The following is a 16,991-nucleotide window of genomic DNA, read 5'->3' as shown; positions in this document are numbered from 1 at the left end:
GTATGGGCGTAGCTTTTCCAGGGCATATACAATGGCGTAACATTCTTTTTCACTGATGGACCAGTGGCTTTCCCTCTCAGACAGTTTCTTGCTGAGAAACACGACAGGATGGAAGTTGTGATCCGGTCCTTCCTGCATGAGTACCACTCCTACCCCACGTTCAGATGCATCGGTGGTAACTAGGAAGGGTTTGTCAAAGTCCGGGGCCCTTGAATGTACTTTGACGAGCACTTCCCCCCCACCCACCTGTTTTTCCCGCTGGATGGGAATGTACTTTGACGAGCACTTCCCCCCCCCACCTGTTTTTCCCGCTGGATGGGAATGTACTTTGACGAGCACTTCCCCCCACCTTAGGAATCCTGAGTGATACCTGATATCACAAAGGAAGGACACACCTCTAGGGATGAGTTTTTCTCAGTGTCCTAGCAGAGAAAAAAAACTCCTTCTAACCCTGAAAACTGCTTCAAAACTGCCTTTTGGTAGAAAAAAAACCCGTGCTTCTATCAATGGGTTCGAAACACCGCTGCTCACCATGTCAGAGTCTGCACCCTCACTTGAAACTGGGGGGTTTCAAAGTGAGGACCCGCATGTCTTCCCCCACCCCAAAATCCTAGGGTAGGTCCCCTTTGCTGCCACCACCGCGGTCAATACATGGGCCGGGACACCCCTGTTTCCCCCCTGTCTCCCTTCAAAGACACTCCCTGGGAACACAGATCAACTCACAGAGGAGGAACCTTCCCCCTCCCCTCTCTTCCCTCTCTCCAGCCTGCTCCGGAGAGAGAGATACCTCGATTCAAACTCCTTGAATCTCCCACACACAGGGAAGCAGCCCACTTCCCCCCCTCCCTCTCTGCTAGCCACTCTGTGAATCACCGAGAGAGAGTGTCTTAGCCCCTTCCGCTATCCACAGTGGAAGGAATTTAATCAAATCTTTATAGGAAGAATTTATTAAAAGAAAACAAGAAAATACAGAATCTCTATGAGTCCAAGAGGACACTCATAGGGTATAACCTTGCTAAGTTCTGGAGAGAATCCCCTCTCCTTCTCAGTACAACCAGTACAAGCAGAATTAAGAATAATCAATAACAAACACACAGAATTGCAAGCATAGGATTATTAGGTGAGGACACCAAGTATCTTTCTAATACTCACTATCTTGACTAGAAGAAATTAGTTCAGAAAGGTAGAAACTTGTAGACTTGATTAAAACATCTGGACTCTTGTAACTCCAGACGGCTAAGAACAATACACACACACACAGAGGGAAAAAGTTCCCTCCTAGGAATTTCAAATTCTCTTCCCTGATTGGTCCTCAGGTCAGGTGCCCACCAGGTACTATGCTTTAACCCTTTACTAACTATTCATGACAGGCTCAATCTTGCAAGCTCTACCTACAGGGAATATTGCTTACTACCATGAGTTCAGATGAGATTACTTGCAGTAATAAGTATTAGGTTTCGGTCAGAAGTGTTTGCTGGATTGGGCCCTGAAGATGAAATCCTGGTCTTAATCAGTGAATTTTATCACTTACTTTAGTGAGATCAGGATATTAGAATATTAACCTACCATGTGAGAGACCAGCATGACTTTGGAGATGTCATCCTAGCCCAGAGGAGGATGGATATGCTTCCATGGTGAAGGAGGGGAGGGAACGCTGTTGAGCTAGGAAATTGCTGTATCCATCTAACTGATTCAGCAGAAAGCACTAGCATCTCCTTGCTTTCAGGAAGTCAGAATCAAAGGGCAGGGAGAGAGATAGCAGAAACTGAAATTTTCAGTTTGTGTCCAACCACTATCTCATGAAAACTGGGCACAAAAGGGCACATTTTTCTTTTTTGCACCATTTTAGCTGATTACAAGAGGATTTCTCTTAATTTACTTTTATATGGCTCTAAAAATGTACATTTCCCTCCTATTTTATTAGTGGGAGTCCTAGTCAGTTGTGTTCCTATTTAGAAAGGGTACAATGGACTTTTACCTTCTTGTTCAGTTTTCTACAAAGCCTTTAAAAGTGGCAGTCTTGCTGCACTTCATGCATTCCTTGCTTTGAAAGCCTTCTTTCACCTTTTAACTTAATCTAAAATACTACCAGAATAATAAGCAATTTAGTGTAACATGGCATCCCCGCTGGATCATCAATAGCGGAGATTGAACCTGGGACCTCTGTTCATAAAAGCATGAACCTTTACTGCCTGAGCTAAAAGACTTAGCTCTGTTAGCTCAAAGGCAGTAGCTTATTCAAGAACTTCCCATGTGGTCCAATAACTAGAGAGGGACTGCATAAGCATAATTTACGTTTAACTTTTAATACATTTATTGACTCCTGCATCACTGTCCTAGTGACAACTTCCCAGCACCATTACCTCTTGTCCAAAGTCTGGGGGTGGGTTAGTCAGTAGCCAGTTGTTAATGGCTCTCATTTCAGACTGTGTCTGCTGAATTTCCACACCGTTTTTTTGGGCTACCTTTTTTTCCCTGAGAAACTCTATTGCATGCCATTGCCATAATTTTATATGCATAGGGTAGAGTTTAGGAACCTTAGTATCCCACTTATTTTGTAGCGAGGGCATGTGTGTGTGTGTGTGTGTGTGTGTGTGTGTGTGTGTGTGTATATATTAAACATTGATATAAATAGTATTAATGTAAATGTTGATGTAGAGGAACTCTGTGCTATTCCATGGAACTAGCCCTGGAGAGTGGGACTTCTCTTGAACGACAAGGAGAAAATGTAGTCTGTAAACTTGATTCCTGGGTGACAGGTTTAATCAGCTCTACAATATACTGAATTTCTGCTGAACCCATGAGCAAGAATCCCAGGTTTGCTTGCAAATTTCACATGGCAGTTTCCAGACTCTTATGACTTGTCATATTTAATTTTAAAAATTAAACACAGCCTTGAAGCTCTCAGCCCTGATTGGTCCAACTGGTCATATAGGGATCAATTTGTCTTCCTTTTACCTTCATTTATCATGGGCAATAATTAGAATTCTGGAATCAGAACATGTTTTTTTCTATTATTTGGCTCTTTCTTGGGAAAGATGCATGAATGGGGACAAAGACTTTTTAAAAAATATTCTCTCCCACACTGCTGCAACATTGAACCTGAATTCCCCCTCCCCATTTGTATCTTGTAAACTAAATCAATGTGAAGTAGCAATTGAAAAAAGAAAACGTATATGCTATATCTAGCATTTTATATTGTAATAGACAATGTTACTCTTTTGTGCTTTCAATGAACCATGTGATCATCAAATAGACTTATGAATACTGGGTACTTTGTGTATGCATAGATAGCTGCTGCAGAAATGAAATGCTGAATTTTCCTTTCTGGAGTGTGGAGTTACCTCCACACTTCACATTTTTTGAAAGTGTGGCTGTATGCTAAAAAGATGTACATAAAATGGCACCATTTTAATTGACAGATTCTGCTTTTTTTTCAGAATTATAGCTGTTAACGCTAGTGCCCCAAATGAGTTACTTTTACTTCTTCTGTTAATGCTGCAGAACAAACACAGCTAAACACCGATGGAGCTGAAGATTCTGTTCCATCTTGAGCATCAACAGAATTGTTTGCTCAGTTCTAATCAAATACACTTGTGTAACCATTGTGAACAATGAGGTTGCACAGGTGTCAAGAGCATAATGTGACCTGTGGAACTTTTAATACTGGTGATAATGCACAACAACTCTGGCTTGATCAATGCTAAATTTACAAGACTGGCAATTGTAGAACGATGTTTTGTTTCTTTTCTTTGTAAACCGAGCACGTCATATGGAAAATAGATGCAAATACAAAACTCCATGATGGTATTTTAACAGAGTCACTTCGAAGAGTACAACTGCATTTTAAGAAATGTCCACAGTTGCTACCTCTTATACTAAAATTCTAGTTCAGCCCTTGGTATTATAGTTTATTTTCACTGAAGTTTAGGACACTAGTATATTGAATTAAATTGTAGTCAAGTGACTCATAATTTATCCATTAATTTAAAAAAAATAAGCGGTGTGTGGAAGTTTTATATTAGTACCTGAAAAGGGAAATGAAAAGAATGACAAATTACTATTATAAAATATATACAGAGTTCCTTAAATTTGCCCAGAGCTTTACAGAACATAGATAAATTGTAATCTCCATCAGAAATTGCTGCTTATGTACAATTCAAAAATTAAACTGAAAGGTAGCAAGATAGAGAGAACATAATTTCTTTTGTCCCCAGTGTTGAGGTCAGTATTCATAATAGAGATTATTGGGGCATATATCCAGTGACAGTACTCCTTATTTTCCGTTCATAGGACACTACATTGTGAAATTTAACGTTAGTGGGGTATGTGTCTCCAACTAAATATATACCCCAAATAAAAACCACAAAACAGAGGGCCAAAAAAAAAGCCGCCATAACTAAAGAATCCAGGGGAAAATGGTGGTTAAAGGCATATTTTAAAAATTAATAGTTTGGTCTTACTGAGGGCAATAAAAAGGAGCATAAACTCTGGCAAATCAAGTGTAGAAGTACAATAAGGCAGGCTAAAAAAGAATCAGAAAAGCGACTAGCTAAGAATGCAAAAAACTAACAGCAAATTTTTTTTACATCAGAAGCAGAAAGCCTGGCAGTCAGTGGGTCCACTGGACAATTGAGGTGCTGAAGGAGCACACAAGGAAGACAAGCCCATTGCAGAGAAGCTAAATGAATTCTTTGCATCGGTCTTCACTGTAGAGGAGCTGGGTGAGATTCTCACACCCAAGCTATTCTTTTTAGGTGACAGATATGAGGAACTGCACTAGATTGAGATATCAGTAGAGGAAGTTTTGGAATAACTTGATAAAATAAACAATAAGTCACCAGGACTAGATGGTATTCACCCAAGAGTTCTGAAGGAACTCAAATATGAAATAGCAGAACTACTAACTGTTGTATGTAACCTATCACTTAAATCAGCCTGAGTAACAGATGACTGGAGAGTAGCTAATATAACACATGTTTTTAAAAACAGCTCTAGAGGCGATCCTGGCAATTACAGGCCAGTAGGCCTAACATCAGTCCTAGGCAGACTGCTACTTTTATTCTTTACTATAGTTTCAACCAGACACATAGGTGAACACGATATGGTGGGGAAGAATCAACATGGCTTTGGTAAATGAAAATTATGCCTCACCAATCTATTAGAATTTTTGAGGGTGTCAACAAGCATGTGGGCAAAGGTAATCCAGTTGATACGGTGTACTTGGACTTTTAGAAAGCCTTCAACAAGTCCCTCGCCAAAAGCTCTTAAGCAAAGTAAGCAGACCTGAGATAAGAGGAAAGGTCCTGTCATGGATCAGTAACTGGTTAAAAGATAGGAAATAAAGGGTAGGAATAATTGCTCAGTTTTCACAGTGGAGAGACATAAGCAGCGGGGTCCCCAAAGGAATTGTACTGGAACCTGTGCTATTCAACATATTCATAAATGTTCTGGAAAAAGGGGTGAACAGCAAAGTGGCAAAATTTGCAGACAACACAAAATAAAAAACTGACTGCAAAAGGTTACAAAGGGGATCTCACTAGACTAGGTGACTGTGCAACAAAATAGCAGATGAATTCAATGTTAAGTATAAAATATTGCACCTTCGAAAAATAATCCCAATTATACATAAAAATGATGGGATCCAAATTAGCTGTTATCACTCACAAAAGAAATATTGGAGTTATGGTGGATAGTTCCCTGAAAACATCCACTCAGTGTGCAGCAGCAATCAAAAAAGCTAACCGAATGTAAGGAGCCCATTAGGAAAGGGATAGATAATAAGACAGAAAATATAATAATTCTGCTATATAAATCCATGGTATGCCTGCTCCTTGAATACTGTATGCAGTTCTGGTCAGCCCATCAAAAAAATTATTAAATTGGAAAAGGTGCAGAGGAGAGCAACAAAATGCTTAGGGGCATGGATCAGCTTCATACAAGGGGGAAGAAAAAATACTGGGATTGTTCATCTTAGAAAAAAAGATGACTAAGGAGGGATATGTTAGAGGTCTGTAAAATCTGAATGGTAAGAAGAAAGTGAATAGGGAAGTGGTGTTTGCCCCTTCACAATAACACAAGAAGTAGGGATCACCTGATGAAAATAATGGGCAGCAGGATCTAAAACAAATATAAGGAAGTATTTCCCACAATGCACAATCAACCTGTGGAACTCATTGCCATGGAATGTTATGAAGGCCAAAAGTATAAGTGGGTTCAAAAAAGAATTAGATAAGTTCATGGAGGATAGATCCATCAATGGTTGTTAGCCGAGATGATCAGGAACACAACCCCATGCACTGGATGTCCCTAAAGCTCCAATTGCCAGAAACATCTGGCACTGGCCACTGACAACAGGAAACAGAGCAATGGGAAAGGAGGACAGAATGCACGGCAGGCTGACTCTACAATTCAAATCTGCCCTTCCAAAGGGAAATGCCTGCCTCAGCTGTGACAAGAGCTGTGGATCAGGGATTGGTCTAATTAGTCACCTACAGAGCCACCTGTGATAACTGGCTATCATTTTATGGGTGATAATCATCCTCAAACTCTGAGGGATTGTTGACTACTACTGGGCTAGATGGACCATTGGTCTGGCCCAGTATGACTGTTCGAATGGTTTTTGTGTGTGTGATTCCATGAGCTATCTGTGTGTTGGGAGCACAAACATTGGCAAGTTCTCCCTTTTTACTGACTTGATTTATCATGATTTTTTTTGTCTTGGTGTCTCTCTTCCCTCTTCCTACCTAATGGCACCCATTTAGATCCGTGGACATCATGTGGCTCAGCTGGATCCCCTAGGAATCTTGGATGCAGACTTGGATTCATTTGTTCCATCTGATTTAATCACTACTATTGATAAACTGGGTGAGAACCTCAAACTACTTTATATAAATCAATATGTTTGGCCAGAGGCATGTCTCGTGGTACAATGTATCCTCTGGAGAGAGTCACTAGGCAAGATAATTACAACAACTGAGTATTTTGTTTTTCTTAGATAGGACAACTATTAATTAGTGAAATGTTCCTCTAACCTTGTGTATTATTTTATGATAAATCACTGTGAGTTTGCTTTGATTGCGATACGTTTTATGTGAATCTAACCATTGACCACTCCTTAGGGAAATTTGAAAATAGAACATTCCCTCATTCTTGCGCTACCTATTTGTGGAAGCAGCTGGGAGATCCAAGCTTGGGGAGATCAAGCATGCTTTTAGAACATTAGGGAATAGAGTGTGAATTGGCTGATGAGATGGTAATATATAATGTGAATTTGCTAATTTGAACAGATATATTGCAAGAGGATGGCTAAATCATTCCAGTGAAGCTTCTCCCTTCGCAGCTGGTTGCCACTGCATGGTATTTAGTTGGAACTTTTATGGTGGATGGGTGTGGGGGACAACAGGATTAAGAACAAGTGCATAGTAAATGAACAGTTACACAATGCCCATGGTATCTTCCTACTGTATTAAAAGGATAGGAAACAATCATACACAGTGCATGGTTCTGGTCCACATCTAAAGCAACTAATAGATATGGACATTTCTATAATTGAACATCACTCTGGTTTGAGTGCTATGTGGCCGAGATCTTAATTGTCAACTGAATCAAAGTCAAAATGCATCCTATTTGTTGTCACATAAGGGCTAGTTTCTAATAATTATTATCTTTAGTCTTATGGTCTTATTATTATGACTTAGATATTTCCCAAAAACATATTGGCCTGAAGAGTAATATTATAAACATGCTAAAATCTTAATACAATAGTTCAGTGATTGATAGTTTTTCCTGTTCCTTAATTACTTCTGTGGAATAGCAGACTGCATTTTCATGAATGAATCTTTTTGTGAATGATACAGGTGCTACATATTTTTAAAAATAGTTTTGATATAAGTTCTCTGAATAAATGAAGAGATGCCCAAACTAGTGTCTTACCCTCTCAATATGTATCTCATCTTCTTTTCTTAATTAGAAGAATCTATCCAAGCTGTATCTTATAAGAAGAAAAATAGAGATTGTAAAATTTTGAACACTGATTGTAAATCCCAGTCTTGCAGTCATCACTTAACAGTGTCTTAGAGCAGTGGTTCTCAAACTTTTTAGCAACCCAAGGACCCCCATTTTGATTTACAATTTTTCACAGACCCGCCCCCCAAAGCCGCTGCTCAGCCCCAGGCTGTGCCCCTCCTCTTCCCTGCCTCTTTCTGCCCCCTCCCCCCGTGAGCGTGCCCCATCCCAGCTCTTCCCCTTCCCTCCCAGTGCCTCCTGCACGCCACTGAACAGCTGTTCAGCGGTGTGCAGGAGGCACTGGGAGGAAGGTGGGGGAGTTGATCAGTGGGGCCGGCGGCCCTGGACATGACTCCCTGACTTGGACTCCAGCTTGAGAAATCCTGTCTTAGAGGAATAATGCAGTGTGTCCTGGTTCTCCAGGAATTGCTTTAGCTTTCTTAGATGGCATTTGTTTCAGAGATGAAGCAACATGATCAATATAGTAGCCAATGTTTTGAAAAGATAAAGAAATGTTAGAATAAAGAGCACCTGCTAAAAAAGATCTACTAACATTGGAGCCTAAAATCTATCTCCTTAGTTGTCTTAAAGGTAGATATGTAAGTTGAATTTAATATCTGATCTTTCTTTTTTTGTATGGGAAAATTTGGACAGGAGATCAAATATGGTGCAAAGAGTGGATAAGCAGCATTCTAACAGATCTCTACTTTATTTTACATCTGTAATCCTCTTGGCCCTACTGCCTTTCCCAGATCTGGTGATCAGGATAGATGAGGCTCTCGGCTTCCTTCTATGATATAAAATCGATGTAGCTCTCCAGCCTATAAAGTAAAGAGATATTTACACAGTGCATTGATTCTTTCTCCCTCTCTCTTTGGATCCTTAATTTGAATGAAATGACAATGGACACTTACTGATTTTTGATGTGTTTTTAGTAATTTTATTTTCAAATACTAACATCCTGCAAATAGGGTTGATGAATTAAATCCTTGTTAGTTAAACGAGGTAGAAATAATATGTCAAGCAGCCTGAAGACAGATGAAACTTGAAATTGCATGTTTTAACCCCCCCTGCCACCTACCCTTAGTACTGTGGTGGTTTCTCTACTGTCATGAATACTGTCTGTAGTAAAAGTCCTTACTAGTTTCTTATATTGTCTCAGAAAAACAACCAACAAGCGTAACTCAAGGCCTTGATGGAGAATATTCAGTGCCTCAACATTGTTCTTTCCCCAAATGGGAGCTGCTGTTTCGGAAAAGGGGACTCTCCCACAAATGGGGACATACTTGTGTGCGTGAGTTGGGAAGTACCTCCCTTTCCTCTAGTTGGGAAAGGGAGCTGATCTTTGTGAGGGGTGTAGGCCAATAGCAGACTTTCCTCTTCTAGCCCATCATCTCTTTGGAGGAGAGCAGGGTTTCCTGGTGCTGCTGTCTTCAAGTGTGGGGGGAGAGCTGGCCATCATTGGCCTGCCCACAACACTTCTAAAGGAGAGCCATGCAGTGCACATTCCCATCTCCATGTATCTTCTTTCTTACACTTTATATCTCTCCCCCTCTCTTTTTTTTTAAAGTGACTCATGTAGTTTAGGGAGAGGATAAGAAGCAGATGGCATTAAATTGGTTAGAGTGGTGTGCAGGAGGAATGCTGCTAGCCAGCGATATCCCTTAGCTCTGCACTCCAAAGGTCAGTTAGATAAAACCCGGTAGTATTCTAGGGTAATGAGAGCAAACAGATAGTTCAGTTTTTTTTTATTAGATCTAAAGAATAGTACCCAGTTCTAGCTTTCTTAGTCATGCATGAAACAGTGTCATTAATGATTCATTCTGGGGTAGCCAAACCTTTTGTCACGTGTCCAGTCATTACAGTCAAGCTATGAGCCTAAACTGTCAAAGGATTTCTATTCTCTCTGGTTGATGCATTTTCCCTGACTTTACCTTTGCTTCCCTCTTTGAAGTTTGTGTGTGCGTGTCTGTCTGTGTGTTGCTATTGGGAGATGAAGTTTTTTTCTCTCTTGTAGTCCCTTCTGCTACCAGGAATGGCAGCAAGAGGCTTGAGGGCACTTCATAAAGGCCTGCACCTGCCTTGCACAGAGCTTTGCTGTGCACTGACAAGTGCAGCGCTATTATGAACGCTTTGTGAGGAAGCAGAACTGGATTGAATTTAAAGCCCAGAATGTCATGTAATATGTAAAGCTAACTGAGATGAGTCCCCAAAACAGAGAGACTCCCAGTTTTCTGGGTGATATGATCATCTTGTGGGGGTGAGAGCCTTTCCTTCCAGTGCCCTTTCAGAACAGGGAAAGAGACAGGTGCTGATCTATTTAAAATGGGTCTGTCTTTAATAATGAAAAATTAAAAAGGAGAATAGGATGGCAAAAAATCATGTCTGTCTTGCTGAAATCCATCAAGAAACCTGGTGCAATACTGGTGCAATGCATCCATCATGTGGGAGTTAGTATTGCAGAGAACTCAAGTTCCATTTCCTCCACCAAAGCAATGATTAACACTAGTGGTGTAAGTGACCATCTGGAGAAAGAACTGGACATGACTTTAACCTTGGTGGAAAAAATATTTGCAGTACGTTTTCTTACTTCATTCTTGTGCCACTATATAAATTAAAAATAAATCCTACAGTGACAGGTCTGGGTGGAAGTTACATTATGTAGAAAGCCCTTTTTTCTGCTTCATTCAGTCTAACTATCTCTAGCCCTCATGGGTCATGAGATTATTGGACTTGAAACCAATTATTGGTCCAGGGTTGAATATTGTCCATCCTGGGCCTTAGGTGCATGTAATTTCTGTGTATAAATTTCGTATGCTGGATCAAGGCAGGAAATAGTTCATGCACTCTTTTAAAAACATGGTAGCTGTTTGATTTTGCTTGGATGTTTGGAGTGTTAAAACAAGTCTTAAGGGGATGGATTAATGGGCAGAGTGCAGATGAGGGAGTCAAAGCTACATGTTCAATGCAGGTTATTACATGGCTCTCGCTGCCTCTCATGGCAGGTGTGTCAGTATAATCTCTGGTGTAGCTCCATAATTCCAGTGAGTCTGGCTCATTTTGTTTTTCCACATTTGATCATCATCTTTAAGGAAATTCAGTTGGTCTGGATCAGTTTTTCAGATTTGCTTGGCCAAAGGTTGTGTGTATATGTGCTCTTTAACTTGGACTCATTTATGCCCCTTATGTGCCTTTTATTAGAGAATTTTGCAAGTTGGCTGTATAATCACTTCCTTAAAAAGGGTTAGGCAGAACTCGTGGGGTGACCCAAGCATGGAGGATGCCAAAATACCTGCAGCCCTGCAAAGGTGTTTTTGTTAAGCTTCTCCAGGGGAGCATGATTTCTTCTAGAGCAGAAAGAGCTGAAGAAACCCCTTTCTTAGTCCTTGGGGAGGCTCCCTTATCTGAGTCTGCTCTCTTGTACAAGCAAAATAATTATGATATGCTAGGAGCTGAGGAGTAATAATATCTGTTTTATTCAATTAATATAAAATTAACAAAATATAGGTAATTTAAAATTAAAATACCTGCATCACTTTATGCTATGTGCAGTCTGCTACTCCTGATTATGGTACCTGTTAGAAATGCAAGGCACAAAAAGCAGCTGTCGCTGGGGAGGGGCTGTTGTCACAGGGATTTTGGGAAAAGAGGAGGGTTTCAACCTAAAACAGAGGTGGCAGAAATACTAAGTGTCACCTAATAATGCTTGGGATATGTAGCATTGACCTACCAGGAAGGGGGGTGGTCTATATCTTTTGTGATGTTAATCACAGACTAGATGACTGTAGAGGTGACTTGACTGACCAGTCTCTGGTGGCTTTATGTGAGAGCTCAATACTTGGGCAACGTGAAGGTGCATTACATGCATTGTCAGTGGCACAGATTAGTGGCTTCATGGGTGTCATGCTAGTAGCTAGCCTTATGTGGGTCAAGGAGCCATTTTGTGATTCCTTCTTGGTAAAGTGACACACATGTTGCCTTGAGGGGAGTGCAGGGTTTTTCCCCCTCTTGGGATGATTTCATTTCTCCTCTTTGTTGTTTACATTTTCTATAAAAGGAAAGCCTCAGGCACTCAGGATCCCAGCTGTATTATCTTCATTGTGAAAAATAGACTGCACTTTAATTAAAAGTGAGAGGTCTTTATTTCCTCCAATATGAGGCACCATCAGAACCCTGATGAATTTGGCTCCCAGACACATGCATTGCATGTGAGAGATTTAGTTTATGTTCTCATTCGCAGCCTACTGGGAAGAGAGATGGCAGGGAAAGCACAGAAGTCCTTCAGGGCAGTGGTTCTGAACCAGGGGTCTGGCAGCCCCTGGGGGGCCGTGAGCAGGTGTCAGGGGGTCTGCCAAGCAGGGCCAGCTTTAGACTCTGGGGCCCAGGGCAAACAGCCAAAGCCTCACTGCATGGGGCTGAAGCCCGAGGTTTTGAGCCCCACCACCCAGGGCTGAAGCCTGAGCAATGTAGCTTCGCAGGGGCCCCTGTGGCATGCGGCCCTGGGCAATTGCCCTTCTTGCTACCCTCAAACACAGGTCCTAGCTTTTATATGCAGAAAAACAGTTGTGACATAGGTGGGGAGTGGAGTTTTTATAGCGTGTTGGGGGTGGGGGTGGGCTTCAGAAAGAGAGGCTGAGAACCCCTGCTTCAGGGAATCCAGCGCATACATGAACCTTTACCATGACTTTGAGTACAAGTTCAATGCAGACCTTTGGCATGGCTTCTCTGAACCTCAGAAATAATGCTACGTGAAATCCTGGGCATCTTGAAGAACTATCAGGAGTGTGACATCACATGAAAAAGCAACTAGATGCTTACACTGTGAAACAGGAAGGGATAGCATGTTTATAAGTGATGGTGGCATGTAAGCGTGTGTCTGGTGGGATGTATGATATGAATATGTTAGCAGAAAAAGGAAGTTGGAGTGTGGATGATGGGATTCCCTGGCTCACTGCTAAGTATTCCCCAGTAGCTCGTGATAGACCAATAGGGAAATTTACAAAGAGCCTCTAATGACCACGCAAGATACTTGAATATAGTGGCCAGTAATACATATCTCCTGTATGTGGTGTCCCATGCATCAGTTCCCTTTAGGAGTTATATTTACAATACAGCTAGTTGCAAGAACACATTTTGCAAAATACTAATGCCTAAAAATACCTTCAGTGAGGCTTAAGCTCAAAGGTCCCTATTCCTTTAAACCTGAAGTGATGCTGTAGTAAATATGCAGTGCTGAGGTAAAAGACACAGCTGTGCTATTTGTGCACACATCACTTCTATTACATGTTCCTCTGTTTGCATGACAGCACATGAAAATCCTACTAAGTCGGAGAGTGAGTCAGCAAGGAAACAAATAAAAGTAAAGTTGGTGGCACTGCGTTCTTTGCTTTAGTGTCACAGACAGAAATAAATCTCCTAAGTACTAGTAAATTGAACTGATTGAATTGTGTGTGTCTGTATATGCGCCTTTTTCAAATTTAAAGTGAAAAATGAAGTGCTATTTATCTACAGTTACCATTTTTACTTATTTTAAATGAAAAGATTACATATTGGTAATACCATGCAACAGTGTCAGTTCACTGATATTGTTAAGTAGTACACTGAGTTCCATAGTGGTTTGGCCTTTAAATTGCTTAATTCTCTTCCCCCTTCTAGAATTTGAACATTGATCCCTTTTTTCTTTCCTTGTTAACTCTTAGGTCTCTGGATATTATTCAGGCTGTCAGTCAATGAATGCTAAAGTACTTGCTTACAGTATGTGTTCAATCTGTAATGGGTTAAGATTAAGTTTCCTCGTGCAGAACCTTCGCCATGTACTTTGAGCCATGCTGTGATGCTTGTTGGTCTTGTACATCCCTCATTTCTTGGAACTGCAAAAGATAGGTTAAAGATTGGCAGAAACTGATTTCTTGGCCTCGGCAGATTCAGAGATCCCTAAATCAAGGGTGGAGACGATGCATTCTTTTCACAGTACCTGGCCTTCAGAGAAACTGATTTATGTACCATCTGGTTCAAATCTGAAGTTATTGGTAGGACTTCTGTTACTAATAGCAAAGCCAGGGTCAATTTCACCTCCTAACATTAAAATGAGACTCTAAGATTTTTTTCCCCGCTGTGGGCTTCCAGGTCAAATGTAACATAGATAAGCTGTTTGATGGCAGGTGTAAAATACATTGAAAATCTCAGTGAATATCCCCATCTTGTAAACTAATTGGCATTCTAGTTGGCAGTCTCAAAAACCAAGGACTGAATGTGTGTTTAATGCAATTATAGCTCAGCTTCTGTTGCATCTCTGATTAAACACGTATGTTATTCCTTCAATCTGGATTTTCTTCAGTCTGTATAATTACTTCTGATTTTTGCTGCTGCTGCTATTTTTAGGCAATGGGGACAGTAATTTATTGTATTGCCCAGTGGTTGTATAAAAGCATTCTATTGGCCAAAAGGCTGCTAATTTATTTTATTTATGATCTTACTTATAGACTTTCTAATTTTTACACTTTTAGGTTGTAGGAAGAGTTTCAGGGAATACAACTTTATGCACCTATCATTGTTTTCAAAAGATTATAAAGAGAGATTTTAAGAGGAGAGTTGCCAGAAGTACCTGGAACGAACTCAAATATAGTATGTATTTTTTTGTTCCCACAAATGCATTGGGCACAAAAAAAAGTAGTAGTAAGGGAATTGTCCAGTCCCTCCCTGAAAAAGCTTCCAGTTTAAATTTAGAAATTACGCCAGTGAGGATCATAAAGTAAAAATTTGTGAAGGTAGGACAAGGGTTATGGTGTGATGGGTTAACCTATGTATGCATCTTGAATCTGTTGAAAACTCTTTTTTCGTGTATTGCCACATTTCATGGCAGAAGTGAGTTAAGATGAAATTTAAAAAAAAACCCAAACCCTAAAGTAACAGGAACTTGGAACATAGTGAAGGTGCCATATTATTCCCCATGTTGAAGGTTTTCTGTCACGTGCAGCCTTCCATTGGAATATTGTACCACTTGCTTGCATAGCAGGTACCAATCAATAGATGAAATTTGCACCTTCATCTAATAAATATCTTGAAAACTCTGCCAATGTGCTTGTTAAACATGGATTTCTCCAAATGTGTGGTGTGCATTACAATCTGGCAATTGAATTTATTTTCCCTTTTCCCCAAGGGTAAGGTGTGTTACAGCCTGCTTAAACTTTCACTGTGTATTGTCTTGACCAGGACATACTGCCGCTTTATCTTGTGCTTTTTGTCTCCCCTTCCCCTCTCACCAATTGACACTCTGTAGGGCTTTATGGTTTGCATGAATCTGACTTGGACAAGGTTTTTCGATTGCCTACAATCACCTTCATAGGAGGAGATGAGACTGCTCTTTCTTTACGAGAGATCATCAAGCGGCTGGAGGTCAGTGTGGCGATTTATCTTGTTTAACTGCTTTCATCCAGATGGAAGCGAGCTGCTGTTGTCAGTTTGTATATTATGAAATTGGTCCATTCCACTTCAGTTGATAAGACACATAAGAGAACTTCAAATGGCATTAAAGGTGACCCTAGAGCAGTGGGTCTCAACCTGCAGCCCAATCAGCACAGAGCTGCAGCCCATGTGTCATCTCAAGGCCATACAGATAGTATTGGATGCAGCCCACATAATACATTGTGGGGTACATATGCGGCCCTCAATGGTGAACAGGTTGAGAACCACTGCCCTAGAGTTTCTATAAATGGTACAAGCCGTCGGGTCATCTTTCAAATGCCCCAAATAATCAGAGTAATGGAGGAGGTGGTGGTGGGCCATGCAGCACAATACTAACATAGGCCCTATTCCTGCAAAGGGATCATGCTAGCTGATCGCTTTGCAGGATAAGGGCCCTTAAAACATTCCTGTGTGTTTTCTTTGGGTCTTTCGGAGACAAACTCCTTGTAGGCCACTAGCTTCCGTTCCATGCATTTCCCCAGGATGCATTATGAGCTTGATCCTGCAGCCTTGACATCAGTGTGACTATTTCCTCTGTAATGACTTTGGGATAGGGCCCTAAACTCACCTCAGTATAGATTAGAAACGGCTTGTATGATAGTAGCTTTCCCCCCAACTCTTGCATAGTTATATTTTTTTCCCAGTAGCTGATGTAATTATGCCGTATGAATTCAGTGAAACTCGAAATGGTTAACAAAATAATGCAGGAAGAACCCAAAATGAGAAAGGAGAACATTAGAAATGAATCAGTACAGTGCCTGATCTTGCTGGATGCTCCTATGAAGTACTGAATGCTCTCACCACTGGCTCTTCAGCACTTTGCAGGATCGTACTCATAGCACATACAGGGGCACTGTAGGGGATCCATGGGCATTTTATACATTGCAGCCTTAGCATGTATCTTTTCAGTTTGCTTTGTGCCTGACTGTCTTATCTCCCTGCTATTTATGTGGCAATTTTAAAAGTGCCAGGCTTTTTTATCTATTTGTACATCACATACTCATAAAACAAAACATGCTATAAAGTAAAAAAAAAAAATCTTTTAATTGCAGAAGTTTGGATTGGCTTTGTCAACATTATCACAATCAGACTCTCTTGTATATTTGGATTTGGTGCTTATTTTCCTGTAAAAATCTCTGTATTTGGTGCTCCTATTAACTTCTTTTATGTATAATATATCTGTCCAGTGAACATTTCCTCTAAAATAAATAATAAAAAACTTATAAATATACACAATGACGAACTAAGGAGTTACTTCCAAAATATGTTGATTTTTTTCCATTATTAAAGACAAAATTAGATTACTTCCCTTACTCTGTCAGTGTAGTTGGAAATCTGAAACTGATTCCTAGCCTTTTAAGAATTGACAGCTATCAAACAATTTGCATGGGGCTTCATAAATATCTTTCACTGTCTTTATTACTTGATTTCAGGTGATTTTTTTTTTAAACCCTTTCGATACATTTTGATAACCAATTTGAATTTTTTCCTGGAACATCCAAAGCAATGACTATGATCTG

At 40.4% G+C, this 16,991-nt stretch overlaps 1 protein-coding gene across 5 annotated transcripts in view; it reads left to right on the top strand.

The window, feature by feature from the left end:
- OGDHL (oxoglutarate dehydrogenase L) overlaps positions 1 to 16,991 on the top strand; it is a 123,801-nt gene that overhangs the window by 35,626 nt on the left and 71,184 nt on the right. For all 5 annotated transcript variants that reach the window (XM_045025444.1, XM_045025447.1, XM_045025442.1 and 2 more), the window contains exons 4-5: positions 6,765 to 6,867; positions 15,287 to 15,402. In XM_045025444.1, coding sequence (XP_044881379.1) covers positions 6,765 to 6,867; positions 15,287 to 15,402 — 219 coding nt within the window. The remainder of the gene's footprint in view (positions 1 to 6,764; positions 6,868 to 15,286; positions 15,403 to 16,991) is intronic.

Source organism: Mauremys mutica, chromosome 7, assembly GCF_020497125.1.
Source record: "Mauremys mutica isolate MM-2020 ecotype Southern chromosome 7, ASM2049712v1, whole genome shotgun sequence".
In the NCBI taxonomy this organism is placed as follows: Eukaryota; Metazoa; Chordata; order Testudines; family Geoemydidae; genus Mauremys; species Mauremys mutica.
The sequence above is the reverse complement of the archived record's forward strand: the minus strand, read 5'-3'. Positions and strand labels throughout refer to the sequence as shown.